General features: G+C 36.1%; 2 protein-coding genes across 5 annotated transcripts in view; one reads left to right on the top strand and one right to left on the bottom strand.

The window, feature by feature from the left end:
- The window catches only part of LOC149725763 (nucleolar protein 8-like), a 41,823-nt gene that overhangs the window by 20,955 nt on the left and 1,774 nt on the right, over positions 1-19,094 (bottom strand). For 2 of the 4 annotated variants that reach the window (XR_016386403.1, XM_089891398.1), the window contains exons 5-10: positions 18,902-19,055; positions 18,524-18,665; positions 17,775-17,934; positions 17,194-17,289; positions 16,504-16,664; positions 15,525-15,645 (exon numbers count right to left, since the gene is read on the bottom strand). Coding sequence is in view for 3 of the 4 variants with exons in the window: in XM_089891398.1 (XP_089747524.1) it covers positions 15,571-15,645; positions 16,504-16,664; positions 17,194-17,289; positions 17,775-17,934; positions 18,524-18,665; positions 18,902-19,055 (788 nt within the window). In the remaining variant the exon portion in view is untranslated. Of the gene's footprint in view, positions 1-12,630; positions 14,889-15,183; positions 15,646-16,503; positions 16,665-17,193; positions 17,290-17,774; positions 17,935-18,523; positions 18,666-18,901; positions 19,056-19,094 lie in introns of those variants that run through there. The other 2 variants (XM_089891399.1, XM_089891397.1) reach the window with 2 other exon arrangements.
- Positions 2,441-14,480, top strand: LOC149725764 (neuron navigator 3-like). The gene is made up of 15 exons (XM_089891391.1): positions 2,441-2,634; positions 7,306-7,594; positions 8,057-8,205; positions 8,639-8,775; positions 9,001-9,154; positions 9,540-9,744; positions 9,860-10,056; positions 10,357-10,525; positions 10,922-11,069; positions 11,324-11,414; positions 11,550-11,718; positions 12,087-12,201; positions 12,633-12,781; positions 12,940-13,114; positions 13,645-14,480. The coding sequence occupies exons 2-15, from the start codon at positions 7,348-7,350 to the stop codon at positions 14,048-14,050; spliced, it is 2,511 nt and encodes an 836-aa protein (XP_089747517.1). The 5' UTR covers positions 2,441-2,634; positions 7,306-7,347; the 3' UTR covers positions 14,051-14,480.

Below are 19,094 nucleotides of genomic sequence, written 5' to 3'. Positions count from 1 at the left end.
TCAATGCAAATGATTAAAACTAGGTGAAAAACACGGATTTTCTCTTTTTTGATAAATATGACTGCCCATATATAGTAGGGTGGGGGAAGGCGGGACACCTTTAACGCGTAATATCCAAATATACTGATCGTGTTTTAAACAATTAACAACGGTTTATTGGAGTCGTGAGGATATGGTTTTAAAATTCTTTGAAATAACTCTATAAATATTCTTTGTTTAGTATGAGAGCGCGATTGTGACGTGTAATACGGTATTGTGACGTATTGTGGACTATTGAGATAGAGTTTTATGTACGCGTTTAGCTGTTTCGAGTGTAAGCGTAGTAAAGAATTAAAATTTAGCAGAATTTAAGATGAGGAACGGTAAAAAATTCTGAAAATGGAGTTGAGTTGAGGTACAAGCGTATACAAGTATTTTAAACAAAGTATAGTAGGTTGGGGTAAGATGGTCCATGTTTTCATTCACTTTTATCGTCCCGTTTGGTGGTAAACAAAGAATATTTACAAAAAAGCATAAGCGTATCCTCACGACTTTAAAATAGCGTTGTTAATTGTTAAAAACACGATTAGGAAATATGGGATATTATGTGCTAGCGGTACCCATCTTGCCCCACAGTACTATATATATATTCTCGTATGAGAATTTTGCTTTGATAAGCGTTAGTATAAATAGCCCTATTCTCTATGGTGGTATTACACGCGTCGTTTTATGTGGTTTTTATGTTGTAGCAACGAAAGGACGCGATCCCACGGTAGTTTATATTATATGTACGTATTGCTTTCATTTGCTTGCTATTGTGACGCAATAACCGTGCAGTAAAGCGTCACGCGAAGCCACAATAACCCACGAAAGTACCGTGGAAATTTGCGACAATCTTTACGAATAAAAATCGCAGGTTTTAACGAAGGATTTTTATAAATCATCCGTGAGAAATTGAGACAGGTAATTTTAATTCTGACAACGATTGGTGCGGATTTTTTTAACTTCAAACGGCGTGACGAGATAGGGAATAATACAGAGCCCCAGTGGTTGCCTTATTAATTATTGGTTTACCACAATACAATTACAAAGCGCGGAAGTTTATTTTTCTAGGGAAGCATTTTATTTTGGAGTGAAATAGAAAAATGGTAAAAATAATAATTAGAGAAAAAAAGGATGCGGTTATAAAATTCTGTAAATTTTCTTTGTCTTCTACTAAATGAGACGATGTAAGACCCGTGAAACATATACCATCTTACCCCAACCTAAATTTTAACGCCTTTATTCGAACCAAAAACGGGCTCGAAAATGCGCCGGCAAAATACACGCAAAGAAAACGATTTAACCCGACGTTGGCTGTCTGGGATAGCATTTCAATGTAAACGCTTTTAGGGCCAAAAAACGTCTTCTCAAATTTCAATCTTGCAAAAACTTGCGAAAACGAGACAGTGAAAGCGTATACGCTCTGTGGTCTTAGCTACAGACAGGAGTTTTTCCCTCGTACGCTTCGCTTAGTTTGTGTAAGCTCTAATGCGAAGCACGTCGACTTAATTTGAGCGCAAACAAAACAATGAATACGAATAGGCGAAAGTTGAACGGTTTTACAATGCTGCAGAAAATCAGCAAAGCAGCTGTCTTTTTTTATACAATTTAAACAATTTAATGTAGAAATATTAGTGTTTTTTAGGCATGTATGCATTAATACTTTGTATCATGTAGCTAAAAAATTTGAGTAGTAAAAACAGCAAAATAGTTAGAACAGTCGGATTTTTATCTGTAAACAATTTAATGTTGAAACGCAGTAGTGTTATAACGTACGTATATATATGGTATTAATTTAAATATGTTGGTATATAGCATATAATTTCCCATATTTTCTAATCGTGTTTTAAACAATTGACAACGCTCTTTTAGAGTCGCTAGGATACGGTTATATAACTCTGTGAATATTCTTTGTTTACTATCAAATTAGACGATCAAATGCAATAAAAACATGAACCATTTTACCCCAAACTACTATTTAGGTATTAAGAATTTTTTTTAGTTATACTCTTTATAAATGTATGTATACGGGCACTAAGTACTCAGTGCGTTTCATGTATTAATAATAGCGCTATCGAAAGCACTTAAGAAAAAATCAATATACCTTTAAGCTACGTTGTTATAGCTTCAGTAAAACGCGCATATACAAAACAGTAAGCAAGTAAAATCGCTTTTAGAGGCATTGTGCTAAATACATATAGTAGGGTGGGGGAAGATGGAACACCTTTTCATTCTATTTTCTCGTCGCATTTAGAAGTAAACAAAGAACATTCAAAGAATTATAAAACCGTATCCTCACGACTTTTAAAGAGCGTTGTTAGTTGTTTAAAACACGATTAGGATATTTAGATATTATATGTGTGATAAAATTGTTCTATCTTTCTACACCCTACTATATATTTAAAAAAATTAGGATAACTTATAACGACTTGTCATTTTCCAGCCATTTTTGTGCTTAGCAATTATTTTAAGATTTATTTGCAAGTAGTATTTTGTTAACTGCTTTTGGAGACGTAGCATATTTTGCTGCTGCGGAAGGATACGTCATAATAGCTATAGTTACGTCATTATCACAGAGGCGAAAAACGAAGAAGTGTTAAAAAGATACAGAAGGTATGTATTAATAATACATTTATACTATAGGCTTATTATGCTATTTGCAATAAGTGTTTAACTTTATATGAACAAAATTGCGTACTAACTTTCATTGTGTTAGATCGATTTTTTGAAAAATGATTTAAATCTTATGTTTTTTTCTATTTTTTAGGAGAAATTATGCATTTTATGTGTTTTATGAGAAAATGTGGCTATTTTATATTCTTTTATAGCGTAAACATATTGTTTTAAACTGTTACAAATTATGTAAAAAAAGGCGAACTATTTAATTGGCTTTCAAAAGTTAGACTGTTATATAACAAAACGTTTAATCAAACGCAAAAGTCAAAATAATATACGGATTAAGTTATAAACGGGAGTATGTGTATAAGAAGTGTCGAAAAGTTAAAGATTACGTGAACTCTTGACCTCGGCTTTTAAGGAGCTGTCAATATGTTGAAATGAGTGACACGTGTCAAGGGTGACATCTGTGAAACCCTTATCATGGATTAGATCAAAGAAAAGCTTATAGGCCTAGAGATACAGTTGTTAAGCTGTTAGCATGGCATGCGTGAGGTTAGCTCAACTAGAAGTATTACAACAGCACCAAATGAACGAATAAAAGGTTGTATTTTAACAGAATAGGAATTATAATGCTGTGTGTTAAGATAGATACCGTTAGCACATAATATCCCATATTTTCTAATCATGTTTTTATCAAATAATAACGCTTTTTAGAGTCGTGGGGATACGGTTTTTTAATTCTGTAAAAAATCTTTGTTTACTATTAAATGGGATAAAAAGGCGAATAAAAAAATAGAGTATATTACCCCAAATTACCATATATAGTTATTATTCAATATTTGGATTATTTTGAAGAGATATATCTTAGATAGATCTCATCAAGTTTTGTTTTGAATTTTTTTTTTGCTGTTGTTTCCAATTCAAGAATTGTTATTATTCATGCCTAGAGGTGTTAGAACGTAAAAGGGATATAGTAATAAAGTAATTATTGCCTCGAAAATACAGCATCTGACCTTTGGAACGTGGTAAAGTCCATTCTACATCTGTGTTTGTATTTGTGGTGAACTGGTAATGCATTTTAAGCATGACATGCATGTATACCGTTCTATTCTATGTGAAATGAGGTCTTACAGCGAGGCACGTCAAGGAATTTGAGATTTAGATAACAGTTAGCCCATTACCCCGACACCCCAGGATGATTTAAAACTACACTGCTATTTTGTATCAAGAACAGACAAATATTTCGTTTTTTTTAGCATAGAATAGCAGCCTAGCTTTTAGACAGCGTTATAAGAAAAGAAAAGGCAGTTAGTTTGCGCAGATGTACCTATAACCATTCTCTCACGACTCTAAAAGAGCGTTGTTAATTGTTAAAACACGATTAGGAAATATGGGATATTACGTGCTTACAGTATCCATCTTACCCCACAGTACAATATATCTGCCTAGAGCACAGTACGCGCTGCTGTACAGCATAAAACGCAATTAACCTTTAGTGAAAAACGGCGAGTGCTTTCGAAATTTATGAGTACACTTCGAACGTGAGACTTTAGTTTTACCATGATTGAACGGTAGTAGCTCGGCACAGCTGTTCACTATAACATTGATTAGGTTACAAGTTTAAGGTCAGACTTGGTTGATCTTGTTAATTTAAAATTCGGTTTTCAGTTTAAGACAGCTGTTTTAACGTGTATGTACAATTTGTAATTTTTAATGGATTAAATTTTACCTTTAAATAAATTTAATGTGTCTAAATATTTTGTAAACTTAATTCTTGTCTCTGAATGCAATAGCGAAGATCAGAATAATAAAACAACGAAGAGAAGGGCATTAGCAGTAAAAATCTCCTTGAGGGAAAGTATTAATTTTGGGTTTAGCAGCCACGCTTTTATTTGACACTTCTACTTAAGTAGTTTATACTCGTAGCGTGTAAACATAAACTGCATTGTAATATAGTAGCTTCATTTTTAAACGATTCGTATTATTGATTTTTGCATTTTATATATAATTATTTAATGTCAGTTAAAAGTCTATTCTGATCTTAGATCCAATGGGACATGGGTTCCTTTGCGTAGTTACTGGTACATAGAGGCGAACTTAGGTCGCATAGGTTTTAAGTAAAACGTCGTTCGCCCTTTAATTAAATTAAGACCTCACCAAATTTTCTTATCCTAGATCATTGATTGATTGACGTGTCGCTATTGTGACGTATTTTGACTCGATTTTGAACGATTTTAGTGGCGAAAGGGGCAAATATCGATAATAGAGTAAGGCAGAAATATTTAAAGTTTTTAAGAAGGGTGAACTATGGTTAAAGTATTTTAGACTTTAATTTTTTGCTGTGGGCGTAATATTTTGGAGTAATTATACTTAAAAGTAATAGTTTTGCAATAACTGTATTGTATATGAAAGCTTTGATAGTAGGGTGGGGTAAGATGGTCCATGTTTTCATTCTCTTTTTTGGTGGTAAAAAAAGTACGGAATTTTAAAACGACTTAAACACGACTCAAAACGACTCACGACTTAAAAACAGCGTTGTTATTTGTTAAAATTACGATTAGGAAATATGGGATATTATCTGCTTACGGTATCCATCTTACCCCACAGTATACTATGCTCATTATTTTAAACCTAATTTAAAAATCGTAATGTTTTGTGTTTTATATAAAGAAATAAAATACTATAAAATGGGACGATGAGGAGAATGAAAACAAACCCCTTTTGCCCCAAGAAAAAAAATCCAAATTTTCGATTTTGGCCATAGCGCCGGTTCGCGTGTAGGATATAGCGGGGTCGATATAAGGATTTAAAATAAAACCTATTAAGCCAATAATGTATTGGAGATGGCAGGGGTTTCAGAACTCTTTGTTCGTGTTGCAGCAACGCTTTTAGGCGCATTTTAAGAAGTAAAGCAAAAAATGCACTTATTTTGCGCTGTATTTAATAAAACGTCTTGATTTTAATTTAAATTTAAGATTTATGGTGTTTTTTTTTGTGAAAATGACAAAAAATGCGCACCAATAATGGCACATTTAGTTAGCAGCGAAGCTTTTGGACAGCATTTTAGGCAATAAAAAGCAAAAAATGCAGTTTTTTGCGCAGGTTTTACTACTGTTTTAAATTTTGTTTAGTTTTAGCCGAATTTTTCTGTCATTTTGTATAAAGAAAATAGAATTATTTTGAGGAATTTGTTATTTTGTAAAGAGGAAATGTATTTATCTGTGCAAAATGCTCAACGAAGTGTATTTATTTAACAGCACGTGCTATTTTGGCATTTTAAGGTACTTTGTTTTGGTCCCGGCTTTTTATCTGTGCCCTTTTTGTCCCGTAATCTGTTTTCCGGATAAAATTCTATTGATTATTTCGATTGTGACGTTAGCTCTATTGTCAGCTAACAATTGCAGATGTTACTCGAGTACAAAAACACGTCATAGCGTATAATAGCCATTGAGAACTAGTTAGAGCAAAAGCCACCATAGCAAACAACCAAATATATATGACAATACAGACAAAACATCGAACTTTGAAAGAATGAATCAATGTAACTTATTTATTCTCGAGCGCCGGGAAATGTCTATATCGTTAACACGGGTGTTCTGTTTCATACACCTCATGTCTGCTTACGAGTTTCCATGTATATGAGTGAGTACTAGATTTTTTTAAAGTTAAAATTAAATTTTAGAAAACCTATAACTAACTACTGAATTGGAGCAACTGTCGTTAAGTGTCTTGTTGTATAGGACACATACGCCCACAATAGTAGCAGCACCAAGCCTCGAACCCAAAACTTTTGCGCTAAAGACAGCCGCTCTAATTGCTGTTTTTGCGCTGAGCTAAATTTAAAATTCTTAGCGTTTTCGGCAAGTAACCACAGAGATTCCGTTTCAAAACACCAGGAATTATCAAAAGCGGCTTTTCGGCAGGAAAACTTACCGCCGAGTTAATTTGTACAACGTATGCTGCAAACTATTTCTCTTTTTAGGGCGTTAATTGCCGCGAAATATGCGTTAACCAGAGCGTCAAACCACAGTAAAATGCCAAGGGGACGAATCACCATAATTCATCTAACGACTAGTAGAACACAAGTATTTAAACTACAACAGATGTACAAAATGTTTAGTTTCACAAAATCGCCCAAAAATAGTAGGCCGGGGGAAGTCGGGACACCTTTAGCACATAATATTCAAATACCTTGATCGTGTTTTAAACAAATATTAACAGTCGTGAGGATACAGTTTTATAAACTCAATAAAAATGCCTATGAGTATACCTCATAGATTATATAGTTAAATAATTTATACACTAGCTATAATTGGGTACATTTTGTTTTGATGACGTCACCCAAAATGACGTCACATAACAGGAGAAAGTCTTGGGGTTAGGGGTTTAATTCAATTGAGACGCAACAGAAGTCAGTATTGGATTAATTATGAGTCATTTGTAAAATAATCTGGATCAGATGTTTTCCATTAGAGGTTTATAGCATTAGTCCAGTGTTATTTAGTTGTGCGGTGTGCTAATATACGTTATATTTCGTTTTCTAGAGAGTTCTTAGCGTGAGTATATTTTAACGACTTTTTAGGCGTATTTTAGCGGTGTACTAACTTTTTTACTTTTTTGTACCAAAGCAATATAGAGAAAAATAAAAGATTGATGTTTTTGCAGAAAAATTGACGGGTTTTAGAGAAAAAAAAAACTAGTAAAAAAATGGAGCAAAGAGAAGAAAATGAGTTGGATAAATTGAGAAAAACAATTGAAGAACTTCGGGCTAAAGCTGAACGTTCTGCGGGGAATTCAACCGCCCCAAGCCCGGCAAGCGTGTTTTCTTTCTCGGAGTCAAAAAGCGCGAACACCACGCCGCATTCTGACCCAACGTATACAACGTCTGAACAAAACCATTGGGGTTCCGGTTCGGCGTATTCGGCACCAGTGCTGTCGTCGGCGCGACATTTCGGTAAGTTCGACAACAAAGAAAATGACGCTTTTGTGGTCTTGTATTTTACCATACTACTTATTTGTGCTGAATAACAAATATACGACAATACACTTCAAAGTAAAAACGCGAAAGGGGATTTTGTACATTATGGACGTATTTTGTATCAATTGCATCGCATTAGGGGTTCTAGGTTCAAAGCCAGAGTACGGAAATAGATTTTATGTAGGAAGAATTAGCCTGTTTTAAAATGTATTAGGTTGGGATAAGATTGTCCAGGTTTTTTCTCTTATCGTACAATTTGGTAGCAAACAAAGAATAATTACAGAATTATACATGCATATCCTTACGACTCTAAAAAGAGCGTTGATAATTCTTAAAAACACGATTAGGAAGTATGGGATATTATGTGTTTACGGTATCCATCTTATCCTACAGTACTATATGCTAAAATCCCTAAATGAACGTATTTTATATTTCTAGATGCACTCTCGCCTAATTCGCCGATTAACAAACGAATTTCATCCGGAAGTTTGTCCTCCATGAGTTCCCACGCAAGTCATTCAAGCGTGTCATCTGCAAGTTCGGGAAGCAGCGGCGACAGCGACGGAAAACACAAGAAAAAACGATGGGTATGATAAGATATTACAAAAAAAATCATTTTTCCAATTTTGGGAAAACACAATTTTACTATAGTAGGGTGGGGAAGATGGGACACCTTTTCATTTTATTTCCTTATTAAACCGTGTCCTTACGACTCCCATAGATCGTTGTTAATTGCTTAAAACAAGATCAGAATGTTTGAATATTATGTGCTAAAAGTGTCCCACCATACCCCACAGTACTATATAACAGTCGAGATAACACAGACTAAACGTATTGTTAAACAGAGCATTCTGGGTGTTGGGGGATAGGCCAATACTGGCGCGTTCCTGCTTCGCCGTAACTAGCAAAGTTACATACTTGATAACTCGTAAGCGAGCACCAAGTGTGACTTTGGCAAAATTGCTGCTTACCTTCCCATGATAACCAACACATTTAAATCCGTTATAAATTCTTTTACAGCTACCGTTAAAATCTGCATTCTCAAAAAGCAGTAAGACGTCACAATCAAACAACTCGGGTCAAGAGTTCACAGATGCGGACGATTCAGGGTGTATGACGTCACCGAATTCGTCGCGACGTAGCTTCAGAAGCGCGAGGTAACAATGGTTTTATATTAGGTATATATAGGGGCAGACTTTTAGGTTATTGTGGGTTTAACAGCCACGCTTTTATTTGATATTTTTCTGGTGAGATCTATTCGGTAGCATTTAGGGTGTTGGGGTAATGGGGTAATCGTAGCCTAAATCCTAGGACCCATAGCGTGACACAGTGCGAGACCTCACCCATATAGAATAGAGATGCTAAAACTATATTTCTATTAGCACTGGGATCGGCGAATCAGAAGAATCGATTTCGTACAATGAGATTTTACAAATAGTTCAAGAAAAAGACAGAAAACTGACAGACGTTCGTTTAGAAGCGCTGACTTCACAACATCAATTACATCAACTTAAAGACCAAATCGCACAAATGCAAGTAAGTCAAAAATACTGCATTGAAAACGTGAATGAAATTATTTATCCTCGCGTGGCGGGTAACGACAGTCGTTATAACGTGGGTGTTCTGTTTCATACAGCTTGCCTAAGAGTTACCACGTATGTAACTTTGTAGGTAAGTTTTTTTTAGGCAGATATTCCAATTTTTGTTTTTAAAATGTATGTCTGATAATTTAGACAACCCATAACTTACAATTGGATTGAAGCAATTGCCGTTAGGTGTCTTGTCCAAGAACGCGTACGCCCAAGTCTCTATAAATTCTGGGCTATAGGCGGGCGCGCTAACCACTGTGCACCTGCATATATTTTAAAACAATCTCAAATTTATGTTGTGTAATACTAAATGACTACATACGACTCTACAGCACGAAATGCAGCTCCTGCGACTTGAAAACGAACGCCTACAAGCCGGCACCCACGTCAACAATGGCTACATTAATTCCAGTCTTTCACCGTCATCATCGTTTCACCTGAAACTCTCCCCTCTAGCGTCCCCCAGCGGCAGGGGGTTTCACTCCCCGTCGTCACCAGAGGCGCTAAGCACATTTAACCCCTCAGTTTTACAACTCGGTAAGATTTTTTTGCATTTTTTTAATTTTTCGTATTAATTTTTTTTTGAGTTTGTTTTGTTAGAGTTTGTTTTGTTATGTATGAACTTCAATAAAAAATTCACATTCGTGTTCAGATTGTTCAAAACTGTATCGCGCGGTGTCGCCCGGGAGCGAGGACGAAGGCTCACAAATACGTTTCGTTGTCGAGACCCCATATACCATAAAGTTTGGTCAAAACAAAAACGAAGACGATATTTTAATCGGTTCTTTACCCGTTGCTCGAAAAACTAACTGGGCTGAATTAGATCAGATGACGGGAGACTTATTCACGGTAAGCCGTTATGAACGAATGTCTAGTACGTTGGGGTAAGATGGGACATGTTTTTATTGTCCCATTTGGTAGTAAACAAAGAATAATTCCAAAATTATATAACCTATTTCCACAACTCTAAAAGAGCGTTGTTAATTGTTTAAAACACGATTAGACAATATGAGATATTATGTGCTATCTTACCCCACAGTACTATACCATTACTCAAAGCAAGAAAACAGCGCTTAGCAATTTATGACGTCATTTTTTATGACATCACACATTTTAATTTTTTTTTTAAACTTATTTTATATTTTACAGGAATACTGTAGGTGTGTAGACGGGGACAGTAGACTTGGTCTATCCATTGCCAGTATTGCGTTTTATAAAGTCGGCGAACAGACAAGGATACCGGGTTCAAGGCCGCCTGAGCTGCTTCCGTGTGCTTTTATGGTCGGCGACGTGGACAGTGTGAAAATTTCGTTAAAAGGTAAAACATTCTAAAAACTAGAAACAGTCAAAGTTAAGATACTTTTTCTGCAATAGCAAATCGAATGCGTTGTCGAATGGTTGTTTTTTTTACTTCAGCGATTCGATTTCGAAATGAAACGATAAAATAGAATGAAAACATGGACCATCTTACCCAAACCTACTATATGCCCGTCAGCAACAAATAGTATGGTGGGGGGAGATGGGACACCTTTCCTTTTTTTTTTCTTTTGGGTAGTAAACAAAGAACATAAGACGAATTCTAACCGTATCCTCACGACTCTCATAGACCGTTGTTAATTTTTTAAAACACGATCAGGATATTTAGATATATTGTGTTAAAGGTGTTCCATCTTCCCCCACAGTACTATAGTTATAACTGTCACTTTTTCCATAGATGCCACTTGTGGCTCGGTCGAGCTAATGGCCTTCCGTAGTCTAGTTCCACGCGACACCTTACAGCGTTACATTACGAGTTTAATGCACAAAACAAGGATAATGTTACATGGGCCTTCCGGTACAGGGAAAACCTATCTAGCGCACAGGTATGCACCTAACTTTTACTTATTTTAATATAACTTGAACGTTAATTTCATTTTCTTCGCTGTTTTAAATCATCTGATCTTAGCTACTGTATATTCAAGGAGGTAAATACATTTTTTTGGTAAATGCCAACTTGTAAAATTTTTTTAAAAATAATGCCCCCTTTGCCCTACAATAATTTATAGCAGAAAATTTTCGAATTGGATTTTGTGACGTTATTGTGACGTCATCACTAACTATGACGTTATTCTTACAGTCTCGCTCAACACATGGTGGCGCGCGCACGTCGGCAGATTACGTCAGCGGATCCTGTGTTCGTTTATGACGTAAAACAAAGAGGGGAAGAGGTACGTAACAATGCTAACTGTGACGTCATTGTGACGTGATTATAAAAATGTCACGTCAATATTTTTGTCACGTTATTACAAAAAAATGTTACGTCTTAATAATACAGCCAATTTATAATGGAGTTTTTTTTACAGGATTTACAAATCTACATTAAGAAAGTGGCCGAAGCTTGTAAAACGTCAGCTTATTCAACACTACCCTACGTCATAATCGTTGAGAACAATCACTTGCTGACGTCACTGACTCAAACTTACGCGCCAATTGTACAGTTGCCTCAGCAAGCGAAGTGCCCATATGTTATAGGTAGGTAATTCGATGTAAGAGTGAATGAATATAAGAATGAACGAATTTATTGAATGTAATTTGTTTTTCTTGTGTTGTAGGGCAATGATAGTCGTTATAACACGGTTGTTCTGTTTTATACACCTCGTACCCGCTTACGTTAACTTTACGAGCTACCGCATTTGTAATTGTGTTTTTTTTTATTGGGGATTTTTACGTTTGACTGATAATTTAGAGTACTTTAGATAACCCATTAATAACCACTGAGTTAAAGCAATTGCTGTTAAATTTCTTTCACAAGAACACATACGCCCACAACGGTAGCAGCATCAAGCCTCGAACCCATAACCACTGTGCCGTCATGAAAATAACATGTTGTTCAACTATAGGTACAATACTACAAGGCAAGGCACATAGGGCAGAAGAACACAGAGACGAATTCACTTGGATTTCGTGCAAAAACAACAGCGCGCACGTGAAGGATTATTTAGCGCGATTTTTAAGGTATATGTCACTACGTGCTCGTTGGTTTTCAATATAACGCCGTATAAGGAATTGCTCAATATGTATTTTATCGAATTTGATGTCTTTAAATTTTACTCAATACTTTAAAAAAATTATTTGTTGGTTATATATCCTATACAGATTATAACAGGTATTAAGAATAGAGATTTAGTTTATAGTAGCTTTGGGTAGGATGGTCTATATTTTCACTCTATTTTATTGTCCCACTTGGTGATAAACAAAGAATATTTACAGAATCATAAAACGTATCCTCACGACCTAAAAACATTTTTTTTGTTAATTGTTAAAAACATGAACAGGAAATATGGGATATTATGTGCCAACGGTGTCCTATCTTACACAATGCGAAACGTAGTAACGTCCAATAGAAACATTATTCAAGATATATTTCATGGAAATCTTATATCTAGGAAAGCGGTGGTCGAATGTAGAGTCGGGGGTAAAGAAACTCCCAAGGACGAATTTCAAAACACTTTACGAGTTATCACGTGGCTGCCTCTCTGCTGGCACCAAGTGAACAGGTGTCTCGAGGCGCAATGTGCTGCTGACGTCACGATAGGTATGTTTTTTTCGCGCTTTTGGGGGATTTTGTTACATTTATTTGGCGTTTTTTCTTATTTACCCTATTATCTCGCGTTATTTTAGATTTGTTCGCGTTTCAAAACACGAATTTTCTGGTTTTAACTCGCTTTACATACTAACTCGATTTTCAAATAGGTCCGCGTGTTTTCGCGTCATTTCCGGTCGAGTTTTACTCTTCATGCACGTGGTTTGTACAAGTTTGGAATCACGTGATCGCACCCTACGTCATTGCGGCCGTGAGAAGAATCCGCCAATCAACGGAAGGGACGCCCAAACCATGGGCCGACCCAACGGAATGGGTGATTGACAGGTGAGAAATGATTGACAGATGGGGATTGATAGACAGACAGGTTGTGTTAATTGACAGGTTGGGTTTGGTAGACAGGTTGGGTTTGGTTGACAGGTCAAGTTTAATTGACAGGTTGGGTTTGATCGACAGGTTGTGTTTTGATCGACAGGTTGTGTTTTGATTGACAGGTTGTGTTATGATTGACAGGTTGTGTTTGATTGACAGGTTGTGTTTTGATTGACATGCTGTGTTTAATTGACAAGTTGTGTTTGATTGACAGGTGAGAAATGATTGACAGGTTGTGTTTGATTGATGGTTATTAAATACAATGGGGCTTGTTGATTAAGTTTATAAAGAAAATAATAAAATTTGAAAATTCGCATTCATTTTAGTAGTTTTTACCGGTAGCATGTTTTTAACGACTGTGTTTCGCTGTAATTCCCTTTTCTTAGTTGTTTGAATTCGCTACTGTATTCGAAGAGATAAATACATCGACAGTTCAATTTTTTCACAATTTAAATTTATGCCTAAATATTGTTTTTTGTTTTCAGTTTTCCGTGGAATGCGAGCGACATGGGCGGTGACGTCACGTTACGCTTAAAACGAATCACCAGCGATGATCTCGACTGCCCTCCAGTGCCCCCTCGTACCGATTTAGAATCGACACCAAAACATAACACACTCCCACGTCCCCCAAGCCGTAACCGATGCGCCGAAAATTATATCGAGAATTATTTAACCGACCGGCCGACCGAAGGGCCTGTGCTTCGCCGCCAAAATTCAAGAAATTCCCGATCTGAAAAGCAGGAAGCGCCGCCTGTGCCGCCAATGGAACTAATCGGATTACGGAACCAAAACACTACGAACAGCAATGCTACAGTATGGCATAGGCATAACAGTCCTGTAACATCGCCCAGTAAAACGGTCATTCACACTGGCGGGCGTTTGGTGCGGTAATTTTTAACACACGCTTTTAATTGCTTTTTATACAAAATCTAAAATCTACATGCTTGTATACATAGCATTAGGCGCCAACTCTGGGGTGGCAAGGTAGGCAGCCGTACCCTTAAATTTTCCACACCAAATTAATCAGGAAACATTACAACTAATAAGTTCGATTTCTTTATAAAAGTATATGTCTAACTACCCCTGCCTCCCCTGTGTTTTAAAAGGTTTGGCGCCCATAATTAATAGTTTACGTCACTATTCATAGTGGGTTAAGAGTTAAAAACAGTAAGCTATTTCTACATACAAATTTCCAAGCTTTTTGTTGCTTTTAGCGTGGCTGGCAAAGACATTTCTCGAAGTTTTGGCTTCGCATGGTGGAATTTTAATTTCTATGTGTTCGCATTCTTATTTTACAATTAAAAAATTATTTAAACAGCGACTGAATTGTGTTTTTTATCCTCCAGGGCAATTGCCGTTCAGCGTTTTGGGCAAAAACACAGACGCTCATAATGGTAGCATTAATGAGCCTTGAACCAGTATCCTCTGGATTAGGTGCGCTTTATAGTCGTAACGTTAGGCGTACGTGAATTTTAAAAAAGGAGTAAAACTATGTTTAGCACTCTAGTTTTTAACTTTCTGTTGGGTGTCTATACAAACAAGCAGTGCTAAAGTATATTGCATTCACCACATTAATCAATGAGATTCCCTATGTTTGACAACTATTTCCAAAGTCTGTAGCTCAACAAATGTCTATATCTCCCACTCTGTAGTAGTCTTTCAGAACTCTCCTGTACTCTGATAAACACTCTTCTGATCTTTAGTACCTCATCTTTTTACCTGACAAGCACTAAAAACCAAATTATGCGGGTTACCACGTATGTAACTTTTGTAAAGTTTTTTAATTTTATTTAATATATGGCTAACAGTTTTCACAACCCATTAGTGACCACTGAGTTGGAGCAATTACTGTTAAGTGTCTTGCTCAAGGACACATACATCTAGAGTTATAAACGCATTAAGCCTTGAACCTATAACCTCTAAGACAGTCGCGTTAACCACTATGCTACAGTGCTTTTAGGGTAATACACATTTTAGTGATTAAACCCTACTGTGTTGAATTATAGGACTTCACCCATATAGAGTAAATTGGGCTTAATTTGTATATTGTTCAAAAACATTAAGAAAAAGTCATTAAGATGCACTGAACTTCAAATCCCCAAGGTGCTATATTGTAAAGCCTTACCCATATAGAAAAAAATGAACAAAATCAGTATATTGCTCAAATTTTTTTAAAAAATCATAAAAATTCCAGAAAACTGCCGCTATAAAATTCACCAAAAAAGTCATTATGACATCAGAGGTTCTCTCTGACACCATTATGACATCACGATTTGAAAATGTCACTTAAGTTTTCCGCAAAAAATGATGACGTCATTAGAGATCCTCTGATGTCATTAATGACATCATAAGCACTCTGAATAACCTTTTTTCCGTCCGACGATAACATCTTGAATGCGTTTTGAAAAGTTTCAATCTTCAAGATGTTGATAACGTCGTTCTTTCTTTAGAATACGAACTGCGTCTCTGTGTTTCTTCTTGTAGTCCTGAAATATGAGGACAGAGTGTTAGATCTCATGCTCACTGTTGAGTTATAACATGGGTGTCTTCTTATACACCAGGCACACATGATGTATTCATACACTTCATGCTCACTGTCAAGTTATAACATGGGTGTCTTCTTATACACCAGACACACATGGTGTATTTATACACCTCATACTCACTGTTAAGTTATAACATGGGTGTCTTCTTATACACCAGACACACATGGTGTATTTATACACCTCATGCTCACTGTTGAGTTATAACATGGGAGTCTTCTTATACACTAGACATACATGGTGTATTCATACACCTCATGCTTACTGTCAAGTTATAACATGGGTGTCTTCTCATACACGAGACACACATGATGTATTCATACACCTCATGCTCACTGTCAAGTTATAACATGGGTGTTTTCTTATACACCAGACACAAATGGTGTGTTCATACACCTCATGTTCACTGTTGGGATATAACATGGTGTCTTCTTATACACGAGACACACATGATGTATTCATACACCTCATGCTCACTGTCAAGTTATAACATGGGTGTTTTCTTATACACCAGACACCCATGGTGTAGTCATACACCTCATTCCTAATTCATACACCTCATGCTCACTTTTCAGTTATAACATCAGTAACATATATATAAAATATGAAACAATGCCAACCCAATAGTAGCAACTCCAGGCTTTGAACCCATATCCTCTGGTCTAAATATGAGTTTTAGCACTGTGCAAAACACAATAATATTAGTATCGAGCATTGAACCTGATATCCCTTGGTTACAACAGAAGCGCCTAACTGCTAAATAAAATCAAACAAAACAACTATAAAACTTTTTAAACCCACCAATTTCAGTTTGTCTTTTGCTTGAACCCATTCTTCCCTTATTAGGTCACTATGTTTATTATTACAAAACAATAGAGGTCCATCTGTAACTCTTGGGTCAGATTTTGAGAGCAGGAAAAACGAAAATTTTTCTTCTTCGGTTTCCAAGCCTAGTTTTTCATCTGTGTATAGAATCGAATTGAATGAATGCAACTTATTTATTCTTCTGGTCAAAGCAACGACAGTCTTTATAACAGGGGTGTTCTGTTTCATACACCTCGACCTCGTGCCTGCTTTTAAGTTATGAATGAATGAATGTATGTAACTTATTAATTCTCAGATGGCAGGGCAATGACAGTCGTTCTAACACAGGTGTTCTGTTTTATACACCTTGTGCCTGCTTATGCGTTACCACTTATGTAACTTTGTAGGTGATATTGTAATTTATGGTTGGCATTTTATGACAACCAATTAGTGACTACTGGGTTGAAGCAATTACAGTTAAGCGTCTTGACAAAAGACACTTACACCTATAATAGTAGCAGCGTTAAGCCTCGAACCCAGATCCTCTGGGCCAGAGGCAGACGCGGTAACCACTGTGCCATAGAACTGTAGTTATGCGTAATAATGGTCAATGCACCTTCTGCTACACAAAGTGATAGACATTTGATTTGTTAGCTTTAACACAAAACAACAAGTTAATACACTAACCAGGTATGTGGTCCTCAATTTCCATTTCATTTTCGCTGTCACTACTATCGTGTTTAAATACTTTAGTTGCAAATTTGTTGGTTTTCTTTGTTTTTTCTGTAAAAGTTAAATCTATATGTAAATTTTATGCTCACTGTCGAGTTATAACATGGGTGTCTTCTTATACACCAGCCACACATGGTGTATTCATACACCTCATGCTCACTGTCGAGTTATAACATGGGTGTCTTCTTATACACCAGACATACATGATGTATTCATACACCTCATGCTCACTGTCGAGTTATAACATGGGTGTCTTCTTATACACCAGACACACATGGTGTATTCATACACCTCATGCTCACTGTTGAGTTATAACATGGGTGTCTTCTTATACACCAGACACACATGATGTATTCATACACCTCATGCTCACTGTCGAGTTATAACATGGGTGTCTTCTTATACACCAGACACACATGGTGTATTCATACACCTCATGCTCACTGTCGAGTTATAACATGGGTGTCTTCTTATACACCAGCCACACAGAGTGTATTCATACACCTCATGCTCGATGTCAAGCTTAAAAAAGTTACCTTCAATTTTTTCGTATCCTTTATAATTTTCACCATTATTTGGTACGTTTATGACATCATCATCTGAATCAATTATGACATCACTATCACTATTGTGATTTTCGGGGTCGCGACCCAACATTGTAAGTAAGGAGAAGTTGTTTTCTTTTTCTGTTTCTTCCTGTAATGGCATATGAATAAATGAATGTAACTAACTTTATTCTCGTGTAGCCAGAAAACAACAGTCGTTATAACATGGGTTTAACACCTCGCGCCAGCTTACAAGTTACCACATATGTAACTCTGTGGGTAATTTTTTTTTAGATTTTTTCATAAGTAAATAAATAACCAAATTATGTATTATTCCCACTGTCCTGTTTTTTTTTGTTCGGTAAAAAATTAATATAAAAAAAAATACCCTTTTATTTTCCATACTATAATTTCTATGTAGGTGAGCTCCCACAGCAAAGCATGGTGTATCTGAGATTTAGATCAAAGTGGCTCATTACCCCAACATTATATACGCACATTCTATTCTATATGGGTGAGGTCCTACAGCGAGGCATGCCATGGTACCTGAGATTTAGGCTAGAGTTGGCCCATTACCCCAACATTGTATATGTACATTCTATTCTATATGTGTGAGGTCCTGCAGTGAGGCATGCCATGGGTATTATAATTCAGGCCAGAGTTGGCACATTACCCTTACAGTCAGTGGTGTATATGTAATTTATATATATATATACGTATATTATATGTAGTAAATTTACCTGGTCAGTATTTTCTGTTTGCTCAGATTTTCCAAATGCTTGTTTTAAATCGTTCGGGTTAATTTTATAAAACCGGTCTTTTGTAACACTGGGTAATTCATCTGCTGCCTTTTTCTTTTTTTTGCGTTCTGCTTTGGTTGTTCTAAGAAAAAAATTAAATGAATGAATGTAACTGATTTATTCTTGCGTGGCAGAGTAATGATAGTCATTATAACACGAGTGTTCTGTTTCATACACCTTGTGCTTGCTTTTTATCCAATAATTTTTTTTCTAAAAGTGGGGTAAACGCTATTTTTGGCATAAAAACGAGGGTGCTAAAATGTAAAACCTCACCACGGTTTCAAAAATTAAAAAAAAATGGCATAATGCGTTACTAACTTTGTAGGCTGCATCTCCATATGTGAGTGCCCTGTTTTACTTGGATCGTATCTTTTAGATGCGGGATCGGAGAATTGAATGGTTTTCTTTTTGGAAGAGGTTAGAGCTTTTGAACCTACCACTTGGTGCAGCAGAGAGAGATTCTTTTGTAATTCTATAAAAAATGTTTTTAAATGTTTAAAGGGTATATATA

Source organism: Ciona robusta, chromosome 13 (genome assembly GCF_009617815.1).
Source record: "Ciona robusta chromosome 13, ASM961781v2".
NCBI lineage: Eukaryota > Metazoa > Chordata > Ascidiacea > Phlebobranchia > Cionidae > Ciona > Ciona robusta.
This window is presented reverse-complemented; position numbering and strand designations above follow the sequence as displayed.

What these genes read in the sequence shown, in the direction of transcription:
- LOC149725764 (XM_089891391.1), top strand. Translation starts at nt 7,348, where the DNA reads ATGGAGCAAAGAGAAGAAAATGAGTTGGATAAATTGAGAAAAACAATT. An exon ending in CGTAGCTTCAGAAGCGCGAG is followed by an intron (nt 8,776 to 9,000) that starts GTAACAATGGTT and finishes TATTTCTATTAG; the next exon opens with CACTGGGATCGGCGAATCAG. An exon ending in AAAACCTATCTAGCGCACAG is followed by an intron (nt 11,070 to 11,323) that starts GTATGCACCTAA and finishes TTATTCTTACAG; the next exon opens with TCTCGCTCAACACATGGTGG.